The following is an 18,245-nucleotide window of genomic DNA, read 5'->3' on the forward strand; positions in this document are numbered from 1 at the left end:
TATATATATATATATATATACACATATATATATATAAAAATTTGCAATTTATTCAGTGCTTTAATATTGCAGCACATAGTTCTGGCCTTAAAGCACTTTTAAACTGATTATTTGGACCGTAGATAAAAAGTCCAAAAGCCATTCCTCTGATCTAATAGGGCTGTGAAAGTCTTGTACGAAATGTATTGTGCCAAAAAAATTGTTTTTTATGCAAATTTCATTAAAATGACAAAGATTTAGCAAAATTACGAATAGAAATAGCCCCAATAAATGTTCCTCAGGCTGTTCCTCATCGTTGAAGTTTTCACCCATTTTTTTCATTTAAACCGGTTCCCCTATTTTAACCTACCATGCTGAGTTTAACAGGATTCTAGGTTTGACCTTAAATCAGTCCTTTTTTTTAGTTATTTAATTTAATAGGAAAATTAACAAAATATGATTATATATTTAATGCTCTGAACTTCGTTTTTTTCGCACCATGTTTGTTCTCCCACTCTGTTTACATTTGATCACTGCTGCACTTTAAGAAATGGAAATGTCATGAAAACTGTACAAATCAAAATTTTGTTTTGTATACACTTTGCGTATACAAAATGACAATAAAAGATGTCTAATTCTTCAATGTGCTCTAAAAAATGTAGCTATGACTTTTTTCCTAGAATGTCATGTAGGGACTATTCAACAGAACCTAAGCATGACATGTCGAGGTAATATTTAGCTACCTCTCACTCATCTCAGGACTACACCCAGAATATCCATGGGAAGGAGATCGACCTGCTGCGTGTGACGGTCAAAGTTCCAGGGAAACGTCCTCCCAGAGCCGTGGCACCTGCCGGCCCCTCACCTGTGCCCCCAGTGGCTTTACCTGGAGTTAACGGGCTTAGCAAGGAACCGGCAGCAGCTGATGGCACCAGTACAGGTATACCTGATGACTGCGCATGGAAAGTTCCCTCATCGTTGAATCTTTCACAATTTTTTCTAATTTAACTGGTTCCCCTATTTTAACCTACCATGCTGAGTTTAACAGCATACTAGGTTTGACCTTAAATCAGCTCAATGTTTATCTCCTTTTTTTTTTTTTAGCTATCTCCTTTAAAGGGAGAATTAACAGAATATGATTAAGAAAACTTTCAATGGGGACAAATACCAAAAATGAATCTATAGAACTGATGCCCTCTCCTGATGACCTCTCAGAAGCATTGTTGCAGCAGCAGTACTTTCTATGGCTGCCATAACTCTATCAGTGATTAAACAAAGAATCTCAGGTTAACAAAAAATAGTTTTTCCTTCTATATGAGAGAAGAAAACAATTTCAAACCAAACAGCAGAAGTTTGTTCTGTGATACCGTCCAGGAATTAAAATAGTGGGTCAAAGGTAGTTTCTACAACAACAACAAAAACTGAAAAATTATTATAGTTAAAGGCATCAACAGCTCTATCAATGGTCAGGTACCAGGAAAGTAACAGCTTAGGTAGAGCATCTGACCTGCAAACACTTTCTATAGGAAAGAAAAAAGAAGAAATCAAACAGTTACTGGTAGGATATGCTCTCGTATTTGTCTAAAAATCAAATAAAAACAGAACTAAGTGAGGAATACTCACCATTAGAAACAAAAACAAAAGCATCTTAGTCAATGGAAGTCATACCTTTATTAATGGATTGTTAAATAACAAAGAGGTACTTTCTATGGGAAAGAAAAAACAATAAGGCAGCAATACATCCATTAGAGACCATGTCCAGGAGAGAAATAGAGCTAGGGGTACTTTCTATGGGAAAGGTGTTACTCTTGTCTTATTTGTTATTTCTCAAGAGAGACTTTTGGATCGTTATGAAAGTGTCTGTTTATTGACAAATAACATAAGATCTGCTTTATATAATCCTTTGTTTCTCTCTCTCTCTGGTTGGCAGTTCCTCAGTTGTGTCCTTCCACTCTGTCTGTTGCCGATGACCGGCCCGGCGCTTTGTCTCCTCAAGGGGGCGAGAAAGGACTTCAGCGCTGCCCTTCATCACTGTCCGCTAAAGCACAAAGTGTTGGCAAGTGTATCACATCAAATTAAACTAGGAACCCCTGCTACCACCACAAACGGTGCTTTTCTGTGTTAATGTCTACTTTTTTTCCAAATGTTAGATGGCCTTGAAGGGACCGCCGGTCCATTTGCCGGAAAAGATCCCGGCCAAGCGTCTCCCATGAGTGACAGGAAGAAAAACAGGAGGAAGAAAAGCATGAATCAGAAAGGGGATGCAGCTGTTGGCCAAGCTGAGGGTAATGCTGCTTTTTACTGGGAAATTATCCAAATATTCTGGGAATGTTGTGCTTTACTGCTCTCAGCAGAGACTTGTTTTACTTCAAACATCTTATTCCTAGAGTTGGAGTTGCTGTCTGACTCTTCAGTCTAAAAATGGATGATCAAATATCTCTGTTACTCTTTAAAGCTTTCTTGACAGCTCAACCGTCCGTCTCTCTGTTTCTCTTTTCCTTCTCCTGTGCGTATCTCTCGTTCTGCAGCCAAACGCAAAATGTGGAAATTAAAGAGCTTTGGTAGCTTGAGAAACATTAATAAGACAGGTAACACATGAGGGTTCAGAATCATGCCATTTTAACCTTTCCAAGCATGTGTCCATTGGACCTTTTTCCATCCACATAACCCCAACATTTCCCTTTCTTCATGTCTCAAAGTTATACTTTGTACCATTTTATGTTTGTCGTTTTTTGTTTAACATGCTGATCAGTTTATCCCTCATTAAATTTGTAGAAATTGTGCATATCTGACCACAGTTTCATGTATTTTCTTTTACCTGCAGAGGAGGAGAATGCAGACTTTATTATAGTTTCCTTCACTGGCCAAACATGGCACTTTGAGGCTCAGAGCCTGGAGGAGAGGGACTCATGGGTGACGGCTATAGAGAGCCAGATCCTGGCCAGCCTGCAGTCCTGTGAGAGCGGCAGAAATAAGGTACAATTCTGTTTTTATTTTCAGACAGATTTCAATTGTTTAGTCAAAACTATCCAGAAAACACAAAGCAAAATCAATGTAGACTTAAAAAGCAGCGAATTATAGTCAACAGGAGGTTAGCTTTAGATGACTGTTTATTGGGATACATTTATTCATACATCACAAGTTTGCAAAGAGTGACTTCTCAAGGCACCGTATCAAACTCAAAGGTCCAATTTACTCCCAGTTCAACACAATTATGTCACACTTCAGTTTAAATCAGCTGAGTTCATCCCATTATGGAATATTATGATAATCAGTTTCACAATCAGAATTATAAAGTCTTATTAGTCATATTGTGCCAAAGCCAACTCTGTGCAATCTGAGAAAGCACTTAACAATAGAGAGGAAGTCCTCCCATCTACCCTGCATGCCACACAGGACCGAGCAGACGCATGAAAATGAAGAAGCACTGCAGCGTTAGTACTCTCTGTATAAATAGGAAAGAAGGAATGTTACAGAGAGGCACAGAAGCAAAGAAGTCCATTAGCTGATTCTAGGAACACAAAAGCACCTGACAAGGAGTACTTTCCATGGGAAAGAAAATCTAAGTATACATGAGGTCAGCAATAGCAATAGTTTTTACCTGAGACTCTGTGCAACAATTAAGCACAGATAAATAGGGACTCGAGAATAATTTCATGTCAGCTTTATGTTTATGTTAAGGTCTGGTGAAAGCTCAAGTTGTTCTTATGCTTGGTTTAAAGAACTTGGCTTTGATTTTTTTTTGTGTTAAACCATGAAAGGTTAAATATCCCATGGTTATAAAAATGATGAAGTTCTAAATATATAATACTTTGTATGGGCAGGCACGGCGGAGTAGTCAGAGCGAGGCTGTGGCCCTGCAGGCCATCCGGAACACCAAAGGAAACAACCTGTGTGTGGACTGTGAAGCATCGAGTAAGTTCAGTTTAAACTGTGCACAATAATCCAGATTGAAGGCAGCATCCACAGTGGATGATTCCCATGTTATCTTACTGTTTCTGTGCTGCAAATACACTCACCTCTCATTGCTCTGCAGATCCTACCTGGGCCAGTCTCAACCTGGGGGCCCTCATCTGCATCGAGTGCTCGGGGATCCACCGGAACCTTGGGACTCATCTGTCCCGCGTTCGCTCTCTGGACCTGGACGACTGGCCAGGGGAGCTCACGCAGGTTCTGGCTGCCATCGGAAACCACATGGCAAACAGCGTGTGGGAGAGCTGCACACAGGGCCGAACCAAACCCACTCCGGCGGCAACGCGGTGCGTCTAACCAAACCAACACTTCCTTATAATCAATGGATTCAGGGTCTAGTTTAATTATAATGGAGAAACTTTGAATACTAAAGAGGTTTAAAGTTTTCTACTTTTAAAGCTGGTGTGGCAGTTTCCTCTTGCCTCACAGCATTGTGTCAAATGGATAGTTTGGGAAATATATAGTGGGACTTAACAAGATATTCTGGATATGTTCACAAATTTTATTGTCTGTTTTAAAACCTTAAAACTAAGCCTTAGTTTCTTAACCACACTTAAAATTTATCCTTTAAAACTTGTATGTTTATCTTACAAAATAAACATTGATGTTTTTCCTATTGTGGATCTATTTACTCTTACACTGGATTTCGTTTATGTCACTAGAGAGGAAAGAGAGTCCTGGATCCGAGCGAAGTATGAGCAACGGGCCTTTGTGGCGCCCCTTCAGCTCGCCTCAGAGGACAGCAGGCCGGCGTCGCTTCTGTCTGCAGTGACCGACAGGGATCTGCCCCGGCTGCTGCTTCTCCTGGCCCACAGCACCAAGGAGCAAATCAACACCCAGCTGGCCGCAACGCCGTCGCCTCCTCGCACGGCTCTGCACGCTGCCTGCCAACTGGGAGATGTGGTCATGACACAGCTGCTCGTCTGGGTGGGTTTTCTATCCATTGCTCTAAAGTCGGACCTCGAGGGCCACTGTCCTGCAGGTTTCAGAGGTTTCCCTGCTTTAGCACAGCTGATTATGATTGCAGTTGAGCAAAAGCCTGTTAATAAGCTTTCAATTAAAATCAGCTGTGCTAAAGCAGGAAAACCTCTAAAACCTGCAGGACAGTGGCCCTCCAGAACCAAATTCGGGGTCCCCTGCTCTAACATGTATTTATTTTCAGGACATTGACCTTATCAAAATTGTTACAGAGAGACAAATTAAATAAAATAGAAATGAACTATAATGGTTCATTCAGGTCCTGTTAGTCATAGAGTAAAAACAGAAAGCTTCTTCTAAGTTGGTAACTTTTGAGAAATTCCAAGTATTTGTCTCATTAAGGCCGCTAAATTTAAATCAATGCATTTCTTCCTTTTGCTTTTTTATGTGCTGCACTTCCAGGAACACATGTGCCTCAATCAGAAATCTTTGCTATGACCTAACAGTTTTCACTTACAAAACAACCCAGTTGACTTAATCCATCTCTAACATAAAACATGCAATAGGCAAAACTGGATTAAGAGTTGGAATGAACAATTAGATTTTATCTGATATCATTGGTATTTTGAAGTTCTTTATAATTTATTTGGATTTTTACATGTAATATTTTTTTTTATTATTATTAATTTCAGCACACAATCTAGTTTCAATTGAAATATTTATGTTAAAGCTTCTTTCATGCTCATAGTTCCTCCCCCAAAACTAAATATCAACATAAAAACATTAAGATTTCTGGTCTGTTTTCCCCAAAAAATATATTTTCTAAGGTCTTACTCCCTCTGTTTTACATTTAAATTATGAAAGTTTATTTCAGTCATTGAAGCTAATCGTCTCCATAGTCATATCTCTCAAACAGAAGCACTATGGAACAAAACTATTTTTAAATTTTATGTATATTTTGGCTTGTTTTGGACTTGTGGTGCAATAAAAAATATTTTAAGGCAACAGAAGAGTTCAACATAAACATTTGGAGTTTAAGTGGCTCTATTTTATTTTTCCATATGGTTATGATGTTAGTCTTAGGTAACAATGAACAACCCTGACTTTAACACACTAATGTTAATTTAGATTTTGGTTCTCGGTTAATGTGTTTTCTCAATTTATTTTTACAATATTAGACCATATACAAACAAATTCATCTCAACTAAGGGTGTCTTGATTAAAGTAATGTTGGTAATATTTTGCTGTTTGTTGATGTTTTTTCAGACTGATTTTGACTGATGATGTAAATAATCAGGTTATATAGAGAACCAAAAACTTTTTGTTGGATTTTTAGGGTGGATTCACAGAGCTGTGTATGCCCTGCTCATCTTTTTATTCTTTGTTTGATATCGTTATAAGATCGTTTAAACATTATCTCCTTCTTTTTTTCTCTAACAGTATGGAATTGATGTGAAAGCAAAGGACAGCCAAGGCCAGACGCCAATGATGATTGCCAGAAAAACAGGAAGCAAAGGCTGCATGGATATTTTGCTCCAACACGGATGCTCCAATGAGACATCCCCCACTGCCGCCACTCCGGTCCTCTCCCGCCGTTCCAGCACTGCCAGCCTGGGGCGAACCGGCTCCAGGAAGTGGGTATCGTAGCCCGGACTGATGACGGCGCTTTAACAGCCTGGAGGATGGCCAGAGTTTAGAGATTTTTGTTAAAAAGTGGAGCAAGCTGTGGTGCCACAACACGGCGGGACTAAAAGAACATAATACAAAGAATATAATTAAAAACAAAAAAAAAAATGACTAAAGACTGAACATATCAAACACGAAAGCAATATTCATCCAGTGAGTCAATCACAAACATATTGCTGAAATACTGTCCTGTAGAAATGTCTTCTGTCATTCTTAGCACAGCCCGTCTGTCTGCTTGTCACTTCCTCCTGATGAAGTGCAATAATCCATCTGTGACGATGAAGAGCAACAGTTTAAGGTGTGGACTGTGGCAGCAGAAAGTGCGCTCAACATCCAATGATTTTCTTCCAATTTTGTTGTGACTGGACCAAATTTTTGTTGTTGTTTTTTCTCATGCTTTAAGAATGAAACTTGAACCTCTAAAATGGCGCAATCTCAGTCAGTTCAGCAGAAATAAACAGTTTCAGCAGCGAAAACACAGCTTGATCCAGATGCAGAATCCATGAAATGCCCGCGAAGTTCAAGCAAAAGGACTCAGCTTTGTAAAAAACAATTTGTTAAAAATAAGTCAGGTTTGTTTTTCCTTGTCTTTTATAATTTCTTCTTGCCGTACATTCCATGAAGCAGTGAGCAGATGTGAACATGCAGTATGTAACCATGTGTTGAAACATTTATTCGGGATCGTTGAGAGACTACATGAAGATGCTATCCACATTTATATCACTGTTGTGTATTGATGATTTAAAAGTAAAGTATGAAGCAGTTTGGACACTTTGTGGATCGTGTGAATTCCTCATGACTTAAATGAAAATTAAAGTTTTTTATTAGCAATATAAAGATTGTTTTGTTTGTCTGTCTACTTTGTTTTGGAATTCTGCTTGTGTGCGACTTGTTTGATTTTTTTCAGCCCTCCTAAAATGGACTGTTATATCTGTCATTTTGTTTTTGCAGAGTGGGTAAGTGGTTTAAAGCAGTTTTGACGATTATGTTTTGTAGAGTGAAACGTGAAGACATGAAGAAGAGATGACAGTTAGCAGATGAAACTTGTGGGATTTTTTGTCAATATTTATGAGATTAAAAAAATTAATGTTTTTTACTGTCTTACTTGGTCAAAGAAGGTTGAGGAGTCTATAAAGGGAATGCCAGACATCTGGACGAGGTGGATGTTTGTTAATGGAGTAACTTGGGATTTGTGTGCAGCACTGTGGGACCTGTGTGCAAACAGGAGAGGGAAGGAATCTGACGATTCTTCAGGTTCCGTCCTACACCATCACACCACCATGAAGTTATTTTTCTTAATTGATGTGGACTCTCTATAGTCTTTGGATAATTGCTTTTCCTTTTAACATAGAAATGTATCCTTATCAAAGCATATGTTCTTGTATGCTCCTCATACTGAGGTGCTCTCAAGGGGTTTTAGTTAGTTCAGGTTAGTTGCCCTCAAAAACCTCCATGTGAACACTAACTAGATCCCCTAAATCCCAAAGATAATTCAATGATACAGAGAAGCAGCATCTCTTTTCTAAACTCCTAATTTTTTCTCAAAGACTGATGACCCTTTGGGGGAGGATTATCTCAACTATTCACATCACAGATCTTGTTTTTTTCAGTCTTGATCCAAATCTGTCCACAAGTGAAGACTGGAAAACAAGAGAGTTCAGCCTTCCAGCTGAGTTCAGGCTTCCCGATAAAAGGATACCATAGTTTAGCTCTTATATTACAGCAAATAAAGCAATCTTCCATTGTTATCTTTATTGCTTCTTCAACCAAAATTAAAGCCAAGATTTTCTTCAACTTGAGGCAGATTCCCACCTCAAACCCAAAGTGGTTCTGCTTGAGAACCACGGCCTCCGGCTGATGAGCTGATTTGAACTGCCTTCTTTATCCAAAATATGCCCTTTGCTGTCTTAAATATTTTTTTATCCTACCAAACTTCTCAGCCTTTGGCCTTTTGTCAGAATATGTCTGAAGATGCACTTTTATTCTTAATTTTAAAAGGGTATTGAAAGTTTTTAATCTGTTTGTGTTCCTTTTCTAACCCCTCAAACTCATATGGGAAAACCTTTGGCTTGGTTTTATATTCTGATGGCCAAACTATCCAAATAGGTTCCTAAGCGCTTTAAAAACAGAACAATGAGTTCAGTAGTTTACAGTGAACTTTGCTGTTTTACCTCCTTTTACAAACATCCATTCCTTTCAAGGAACTCAGATTAGTTTAGAAATATCTTAACATAATTTGCATGATATTAATTGTTCAGTGTTTATGTCTAATCACACTAATCAAACTGTCTACATCTTATACTTATATAATTTTTTTTCTTTTTAAAAGGCCGTCTGCTTATCAGGCCCTGTGGTTTGTAGGCGTTTTTTTATGCACTGTGCAGTACTTCCTATTTTGTGACATATCAGCATTTCTGTAAATGGTCCTGTGGGAAAAAAATGTGAATGCCTGTTAGAATAATTGGTTCTTTCATTTCTATGTATTTTCATAAAATGATAACTTCTTTTTCGTTTTTGTATTCAGGTGTTGAAAATAACATTATTTACATGCCTTATTTGTCTTACTTTTCTGATAACAAGGTGTGCTACAAACATGTGTGGCCCCACATGTCCCCCTAATGAGGCATAGGTCAAAGTTTGGTGTCTATCTAAGGCAGTCTTTGGGCCATATTTGTCCCCCCCCCCTTTACTTTTAAAGATGCACCCATTATGGAGAAACAAGTAAGTAAAACAGCCACATGCAATTGAAATAAAAAAAATCAAAACAATTTCATTGTAATAATGAGGTTGGTGTATATATTTTATTTAATTTTGTTTTGGTTATTATTGTAGTTTTAATTCTTTTAGTTAAAAATGAGAAAAGAAACTTCCACAATATAATTTACTTAACTGAAGAATTTACTTCTAATTAAAAATAAATAATTTAATAATTTAAAGCCTAGATTATAACGAAACAGATGATGATTGATATTTTAAAAATTACAGTTCAAATTAAAAGACATTCTTTATTCATTTTATCAATTATTTGTTTCTTTTTTGTTTCTTTCATTCTTTAGTAAAGTTAGTTTGTTAATTAGTGAAGTAGTTAGTTAATTTGTTAAAATAAAAAAAGTCACTCTTCCACAATATCTGGAAGTTTATTGCAGAGTTGGAGAACCATTTTCATTTAGTTTAAATTTCCTGTTATTGCTTTTTTAATTATTATTCCTACACCAAATGCATGTTTTGTTTACGTTTTTAGCCACTCCATACATATGCAAGTCGTTATGTTGAGCAACTTCTCTTAATAATTTTACATGTTTTTATTTCTATTTGAACTATTTCTCACTGTAGGCCTAGACACGTATTTATTGTGTTTTTTTATATTTCTTTTTACTTTCTTCTTCTTCTTTTTTTTTTTTTTTTTACATTTGTGTGAATCTGCAAGCTTTTTTTTGTCTTGTTTTCTGCATCTCTTGCGTTTCCACTTTTCTGCAGAATCACCTCCAAACTGTAGGGGGCGACATGACAAACATTGGTGTCATGCGTCACAAAGAAGCGACGGTCAACAAAATGTGATTATTGTGAGGAACCACCTGAGTACGAAAACAAACTGAAACAGACGACATTTCTTAGCTTTGACACCACTTTTAATGGGTGAGTCCTGATAATGACGAAGAGGAGGTTTTATAAGCGTGAATAACTCGGCGTCACCTGCTGGTTTTAGCTTATTTCTCAGCAAAGTTGTCGCTCCTGTAGTTTTATAGAAAAAGCTGCATATCAGCTTTATTTATGGTGCACTGATGCTAATCAGAGCACGAATAGTCACTATATCCTCCCCACAGCTTGATTCGTTGTTTGATACATTTCAAGATAGTTAATATTATTATCTTTTTGCTCATTTGCTTTAACCAATTGCGTTATTCTGTAAATTGTATGCAACATTTCGTTCAAAAAGGGAAGCATATGTCTTGTATTGATTCATGGCTTCTCTCCAGCATGATTTTAAATACTTTAAAATAAAAGTATGAAAAACATACAAGAGCAGGACAGGGCTTACAGTGCGTGCTTTATATAAAAGAGAAGCAGGTTTAGGTTGTGCTGTACTGTATGTTTGTTTTCCAGATGAGTTCTTGTTTCTGGAAAAGAAATGGGCAAAATGTGTTGAAATAACAGAACTTTTCTCCGCACTGCAGAAAGAACAAATATGGGTAGATTATCATGGCATCACCACAGTCAGCTCTTTTCCAGACTATACTGATACATTAAATCAGCCTAAAGGACCTCTAATCAATTAATACATTGAAGGTCATACTTTTCTGTTTCCTCTTAAATGGCTCTCGAAGCTCCAGCTGCTTCCCCTGGACGATAAATCTCCCTCAAACTGTCCAATAAGCTTTTCTATATAGTCTTCTGTTACACCTGCTGATTCTGCACTAAGTCAGCTTTTTGGTAGGAATGTCTGAGATGATGATCTAACTTTTTGAGAAGTGCTTTTGTCTCCATTACTCTGTATTTCTTCCCTGCAGGTCGTCTGTAAGATTTGAGCTGCAGCAGCAGGGATGAGGATCCAGCTGAAGGGTCCTGGCCACTCTGCCAAGCTGCTCGCAGAGCTCAACCGCTGCCGGCAGACGCGTCAATACTGCGACGTCTTCCTGCAGGTCGGCAGCCGGACTTTCGCAGCACACCGGGTGGTTTTGGCTTGTGCTGGGAGTTACTTTCGCAACCTGTTCAGCCGGGCTCCACCCACATCCCCTCCTGTGTTTTCACTGGAGTTCGTTTCAGCAGCCAATTTTGAGAAGGTGCTGACGTTTGTCTACACGGGGGAGATTTTGATCGATCTCATAGACGTGGGGGTGCTGTACGAGCTGGCTGAGAGGCTCGGCATCGGCGAGCTAGTCAGGGCCTGCCATGCAACCTTTCCAGACCTGCAGGCGTCTGTTTCTGCAAAAGCAGGCGAAGATGGAGACCTCCCCCTGGACTCGGGGATGGTGGCTGCTGCCCCCACGGTGGCGGCTATCTGTACAGCCTCTGCTTCGTCTATCTGTTCCTCTGCAGCCTCCTGCTCTTCTCTGTCCTCATCAGTGGGTCAGTCTGCTGCCCCGACCCCCGGTGCAGCGTCTTCACCTCTGTTCCAAACCAGGACTGGCAGGATAGACCGCGAAACCCATGCTGATACCCTCATCCTGGACCTGAAGGCTGAAGATTTCCAGTCCCACATCGGGTACGGACAGATGGCAGCAGATCTTCAGCTACAAGCAGCCTCTCTTCCAACAAGCAGCCGCCCTGCGCTTCAGCTGAAAACCGAGCAGAGTCTGGATAACAGAGGGACAGGAGGAGGCTGTGAGGACTGCTCCACACGTGGTCAGATCCTTTCTGAAAGCACAGACCGCAGCAATCCTCCACCTTCTGACTCCTGCTCCGTCCCAGACTCCTCCGCCCAGCCAGTCGAGTCCTGCGCTCCGACATCCTCATCAGAGGGGGCTCCGGGCAGCCTGCAGGTGGCGCCGTTGGGGGAAACCATGAGTAAGGAGAGGGAGGCCTCGCTGATGTTTGAGGAGGTCGAGACAAGACTGAGAAAGGATGAGACGGAGGACCTGCAGGGTAACCGAGCAGAGGAGGAGGGAACAGAGGAGGAGCAGTGGCCTCAGCTGGGAGCAGAGATCATCGAGCTGAGTGACGAGGAGACCTACATGGAGGAAGACGATGATGATGAAGATGATCTGGTGTATGTGGAGAATGGTGGCACAAGTGACGAGGTAAACATACTTTGTTTGTGAAGCAGGTTAGTTTTTTTCTTCCATCAGGCTTAATGTCATAATGATGAGTGAGAATAAATACATAACTACAATAGATTTTATTAAGAATTTTCTGCACAGCTTTAGATTATTTTATCAATTTAGGCTTCAATTGTCCACTTTATTAAGGACACCTTGTGGTGAGGTAGGTTTAACATAACATGGTGCGTCGTCCTGCTGGATTCTGCCTTTACTGTCGGGATACACTGGGATCATAAAGGGACGGACATGGTCTGGACCAATACCCTGATAGGCAGTGGGGTTAAAACAATGCTCAGGTTGTGTTGATTGGCTCAAATTGTTGGGAAAAAAAATATATATCCAAAGCACCACATGACACGCAATATATTTGCTGCTGAAGATCGTTTACTTTAAGGTATGACTTCAGAGCTGAAGTTTATTAGAGCTTCTATAACCTTTATACCATCTGCCTTTTCTCCTACCGAAGCAAACAAGGCATTTCTATCCTCACAACTATCTTTCACTGGTTTCTGATTGGGCTCTGAATGCCAGCCACATGGACGTGTGTGAAAATCACAGCAGATCAGTAGTTTCTGAAGCGCTCAGTCCAGCCTGTCTGACACTGACAACCATGCAAAGTTACTTAATTCCTGTTTTTTTCTCTATCTTCAGCCTTTAGTTTCCTAAATGCATCTGGCTGATTTCATATTTGCTTTAACAACCAAACAGAACAGGAGTGCCTAATAAAATGGGTAGATGGCTTTAGTAGACTTCAACCAGCCTCAGGATTTCAGATTAAATCTGATCAAAACAGTCCATTTGTATCAGTTGGTTTCATCATATAGAACCAGCTGCTAACCTAAGTTTAACCCAAACCAGCTCCTCTGGATACTCAGCATGCAATGTGTTTAATTCTTCCAGCTTCTGCTTAGAACTGTGTTGAACACGTAGTCAAGTCCAAGTTCCAACTATCTGAGCAAAACTGTTGCTCTGAAATTTAAGACTGCAGCTTATGATCGACTCCTTCAGGCTGGACCGAAATTTCCACGCAGAAAAGTTTTATGATCCGACGAGAGGAAGATGGAGACATTTGGCCTAGAGATAAACCGCCGTGTGAGCCTGTTGAAAAATGTTTTCTTGTGTGTGTTCAGTGATTCATCTGTGCATCCAGCAGCCAAGCTTTGAGATCAGATGAATCTGTTATTTGTGTTGCTGCTTTTGATTTGTTAATGTTTCTTTTCTGTTTTAATTGAGACTTGTGTAACTTTTTTTTATCATTGAGTAATTTTTATCATTTGAATGGAGGAAAAAAAAAGTAATATCTTTTTTAAAGATCAACCTCCAAAAAAATCAGTTGCGCATACCGAGATCGGTCAGACTGATATTAAAATTAATCTCTTAAATCATTCAAATTACTTCTATAATTTTATTTTTAGCAGATCTTGAAAAGACTTGAAACTTGTTGAAGTCTGAATCTTAATTACATCCACAGCAGAATTCAGAGTTTGAAGACGTCTGACTGGTGTAATTGGTCCACTGAGCACAAATGTTTTTGGTTCCTGCAGGTGAGCAGAAAGACGCTGTCATGTAAAGCCTGCGCAGCGCCGCTCCCCGCTCACCCGCTTGCTGTGAAGAGGCACGCCGAGGGCCACCTGACAGAGCTGGGGCTCTGCAGGCTGTGCGGGGCCTCCTTCCCGGACCGCGTCGCTGCCGTCGCTCACTCCCTCTCCCACGTCGATGTCCAGCTATTCGCCTGTGAAATGTGTCATCAGGAGTTCTGCAGCCAAAGCAAACTGCTGCGTCACCATCACCAGACGGCCTCCACCTACAGCATACCCCAGGGGGCGCTGGTCTGCAACAGCCAAGGTCTGGGCTCTGAGCTGAGGTGTGCTGTGTGTACCAAAACCCTCAGCAAAGACTTCCAGGTAAATGTGGTTTTACCAATTAGTTTAGCTTAACTATGCCCACTTTGAATCAAGCTGCACAGACTAAAATATATATATATATATATATATATATATATATATATATATATATATATATATATATATATATATATATATATATATATATCCCTTCATTAATTTTCTCCAAAAGATGATGGACAATCTTTAAGAGAAATATGTCAACAGGTTTGGCCAAGAGGAAGCAGACGCCTTACCTTTGTAGCAGAGGGCTTATTGTCTGAGGTTGTTTCTCAGTCTAATTACCAGGATGCATGTGATCCGAGGCTGTTTTCTGAAAGTGTTTAAAGATTTAATGTTTATTGGAAGCTATAGTCCAATCTGGGGGTTTTAAGGTGTTCCTCTTTCAAAGTTCTTTCTGGAGCGATGTTTTACTTTTAATTCTGTGAATAATAACGAGAGATGAAGGTTTTATCGTTTTTCTTTTTGGTATTTTTCCCAGACCCTTAGAGACCACCTGCTGAGCCACGTGTGTCTGCAGACCCTGAACTGTGGAGTCTGTCACCTCTCTCAGCTCTCCTCGTGCTCCCTCCTGTGGCACGCCCTCTCCCACCTCTCTCTGCCGGTTTTCACCTGCCCACACTGCGCCCGCTGCTTCGTAGAGCGCCCCCTGCTGGATAGGCACATTGCCACTCATGCTGATGAGGCAGCAGCTAAGGAGAGGGAGCGGTTGGCGCTGGGGGCTCAGAAAGCCACGGGAGGAGTGGAGGAGATGCATTGCTTCCTGTGCCCACAGACGTTCCGCTCCTCATCGGCCTTCCAGTACCACCTCAGTCTGCACACTACGGAATCCATGAGCGATGGCGGCGGCTTGGGAGGGCAGGGTTGCTTAGGCAAGCGGAAAGCCGACCAGTCGCTGGAGTGTCCTCCATCTTCCTCTTCCTCATCCCCACGGGACTTGGGGAGCCAGTCCAAGATCAACCTGGGTCTGGGGATGGGCTTCAGCATGTCAGAGAAGTTCTTCCAGGGGCAAGCGCACGGTTTTTCCTCCGGGGGCCTTACCAACGGCAGCTCGGATCAGGAAGGTGCAGCCGGCGTTCGCGGGAAGTGGTACCGGTGTCGCTACTGCGGAAAACGCTTCGCCCACTCTGGGGAGTTCACCTACCACCTCCGGATCCACACCGGGGAAAAACCCTACCAGTGCAAGGTGTGTCTGCGCTTCTTCAGGGGCCGCTCCACCATGATCTGCCACCTGAAGACGCATGCCGGCGCGCTCATGTACCGCTGCACGGTGTGCGGCCTCTACTTCTCCACCCTGAAGCTGGTGTCGTCACACATGGAGCTTCACAAGGACCACCTGCCGCCTGATTTTAACATCGAGCAGACCTTCATGTACAATGACCACTCCAAAGAGCCGCTCCCAACGGCGGACACCTGAGGGGCTCAGCCAACACGCCACTCTAGGTCTGGGTACTGAAAGAACTCATCATAAACTACTGCAGCAGCTCAAGACTGCATTCAGTCTTTATATTGTTCTGCTTCAAATCCTAATCATTTTCAACACGTCTCCATTTATGTTTACGCCGGGAAAAGTAAGGACTTTTGAAACGATGATAAATTGGCAAAATGATTTTTGAGCAATTAATCATTTTGGTAATAAATTAAAATAATTTCTAATTGGATCTTATGTTCATAATACAAATATTTTGACAGCAAAATGATGTAAAACACACAACATTCAGAAATAATCAGAGACACTACATTGGTTATGTTCTGTGCATGTGTTCTGTGGGATGTTTTTTTTTTTTTTTAGAAAAGTTGCATTTTTTAAAAACTAGTGGAGGTTTAAAGCCGTCGGATGCATCCAGAACATCTAATTTCTCATGTGCCTGTAAAAGAGAAACACATTTTTATATTTATGGTAACAAATCACTGAGCTCTATGTAAGAGTTAGATTTTTTGGTTTAACTGGTGAACATGTGACCTTCCAGAAAGCCAATCAGGTTCAACCTGGAGCTTTTATCTCAGATGGTGGTAACATCCTGCTGAACGGGAAGCTGTTGTTACCAGACATCTACTCTAACATTAATCTTTACTTTATAAAAGTCGGGTTTTAATTAACCTGATGACACTATCCTCAGTGTAGTGTCACCCTGTAGCATCCATGGTGAATGGTTTCACATTATTCGTGTTATGGTGCAACATGCTGTTGTAAAATGCTTTTAATGTCAGAGTAAACATTAGAGAATGTCTTTCTTATATATTTTTCTGACTTTGCAGGATAAAAGCTGTTGTTTACCTGCTAGTTGCACCTTTTGTAACAATGAAGCTGTTTATATTGTAGGGCTGTCATGTTGAAGTGCCCGTGAACACGTTGCTGTGGGATACACTTGTCTTAACTTATATTTATAACTATTTATTGTTTTTATGTCTTTGTATCTTTCCATATCATTATGAAAATAAATGAACTGCCTCTAGGAATGCACATTTCCTCTAACTGATTTCCTGCATGATTAAATCCAGTCAGTCATTAAAAATGAACTTCTGTGAACTTGTGCTTAAAGTCAGTCTCTCCTGCCATCTGCCCTAAAGCTAGATGCTTTCCTGCTATTATGCCAAACATGAACTGATGACCCCCCCTTCCTCTTGTTTTGAAGTTATGATATATTCAATGCTAACCCCAGTAGGGGTGGCAAACACGTTTAATCAAACAATATTCAGACCCATTGTTCTGTGAACGCTCGCCCAACTGGTTATGTCTTAGAACAACAAGTAAAGGTGTGAACCGAGCTCAAATCATGATCAAACGGATGACTCTGCTCATATATGGAATAATTTCACCTTCCATTCAAATTGTAACAATTTGACAGAAATTATTCAACAAGTCGAACATATTTCAGTTAAAATCTCGACTTTTCTTGTGAAACTCAGCTAAACTGAGCTATGTACACAAAACAGAAGAAAGACAAATGTTTGGAAACCATAATCGATCAAATTAACCAGTTCTATCATCGTTCAGTATGGATTTTATGTTTCAGAACCAAAGTTTATTTTTAATTTGTATTGTGGTCAAATCAGCTATTTAATTATTTAGAGCTATTAGAATGTTTTCAAACCAATTTATAATGCAAAATGTAAATAAAACACTATTTGGCAAAATGGTCTTTAGTTAAATGGTTTGCTTAATCAGAAACCAATAAAATTTAGTTATTTTGACTTTGATTGAGCTAATAACTAGCAGACATGAGGGGATTCATCTTAAAATTACATTTTCGGTCATATTTTGGTAATCAAATAAGATGAGGAAACACATGGAGGTTAATGTTAGTGTTTAAACCCTTACTGAAATAAAGCTTGTTATAGCTTTAGGAACAACAGCTCAAAGTATGTTTAACGAACGGCTTTTTCGGTGGCATTTCTATTTTTTAACGTAGATCAAAGTCTAACATTCACTGAGTGCTTCTGTGAGTTGTCTCTTCTGTCATGTAGGTAGCTACTAGGTACACAGTAAATAGCGACCATCAGTCATATTGCTTGTGACAGATCCAGTGATGTTGTCTCTTTTCCTATCTGTGGTTTAATGCAATAAAACATAAAGGTTAATTTAAAGCCATATTCAACCATATTAGAATTTAGAAATCCTATCTAGTGTGCTCAAAGGAACCTAAAACAGCCTTCATGTTATTAGATAAACCCAAAATTTTAAATAAATGCTGAAAATGTGATCTTCAGAGACGACAATGGTCTGTGAATTTTTTATTCCGATTAATTTTGATTTAATTAATGGTAATGTTTCCATTGCTTTTGTAAGACTCATAATTTTTTAACGAACCAGAATTCGTTACTAACATCATCAGAGGACTGTTGAATATTGATTCCATGATTCTCAGATTTTTGCCACTGAGCTTTTGGTTTTTCCTTCCACTTTGATATCCTGCTTATGAACAGACATTAATGGATTTCTTTGGAGATCCAAAGGGTGGTTTTAAGGTGCTTGTAAAATGGTTCCTTATCGGATAATTTTTAGGATTAATTTTTGCCATTCATA

The 18,245-nt window shown here is 39.9% G+C and overlaps 2 protein-coding genes across 6 annotated transcripts in view; both read left to right on the plus strand.

Moving 5' to 3' along the window:
* LOC107088760 (arf-GAP with GTPase, ANK repeat and PH domain-containing protein 1-like) overlaps positions 1–7,105 on the plus strand; it is a 33,129-nt gene extending 26,024 nt beyond the window's left edge. For 3 of the 5 annotated variants that reach the window (XM_015381128.1, XM_015381125.1, XM_015381127.1), the window contains 9 exons: positions 739–919; positions 1,910–2,035; positions 2,130–2,264; positions 2,508–2,567; positions 2,804–2,955; positions 3,804–3,894; positions 4,016–4,238; positions 4,614–4,878; positions 6,310–7,105. In XM_015381128.1, coding sequence (XP_015236614.1) covers positions 739–919; positions 1,910–2,035; positions 2,130–2,264; positions 2,508–2,567; positions 2,804–2,955; positions 3,804–3,894; positions 4,016–4,238; positions 4,614–4,878; positions 6,310–6,516 — 1,440 coding nt within the window. In that variant the 3' untranslated portion in view covers positions 6,517–7,105. The remainder of the gene's footprint in view (positions 1–738; positions 920–1,909; positions 2,036–2,129; positions 2,265–2,507; positions 2,568–2,803; positions 2,956–3,803; positions 3,895–4,015; positions 4,239–4,613; positions 4,879–6,309) is intronic. The other 2 variants (XM_015381129.1, XM_015381126.1) reach the window with 1 other exon arrangement.
* A 2,973-nt stretch (positions 7,106–10,078) lies between these two features.
* On the plus strand, positions 10,079–16,746 carry zbtb39 (zinc finger and BTB domain containing 39). The gene is made up of 4 exons (XM_015381076.1): positions 10,079–10,191; positions 11,064–12,293; positions 13,859–14,218; positions 14,700–16,746. Exons 2-4 carry the CDS (start codon positions 11,097–11,099, stop codon positions 15,633–15,635), a joined length of 2,493 nt encoding a protein of 830 aa, XP_015236562.1. The 5' UTR covers positions 10,079–10,191; positions 11,064–11,096; the 3' UTR covers positions 15,636–16,746.
* Positions 16,747–18,245: the final 1,499 nt, after the last annotated feature.

Source organism: Cyprinodon variegatus, unplaced genomic scaffold (genome assembly GCF_000732505.1).
Source record: "Cyprinodon variegatus isolate N-32 unplaced genomic scaffold, C_variegatus-1.0 Scaffold228, whole genome shotgun sequence".
Classification (NCBI taxonomy): domain Eukaryota; kingdom Metazoa; phylum Chordata; class Actinopteri; order Cyprinodontiformes; family Cyprinodontidae; genus Cyprinodon; species Cyprinodon variegatus.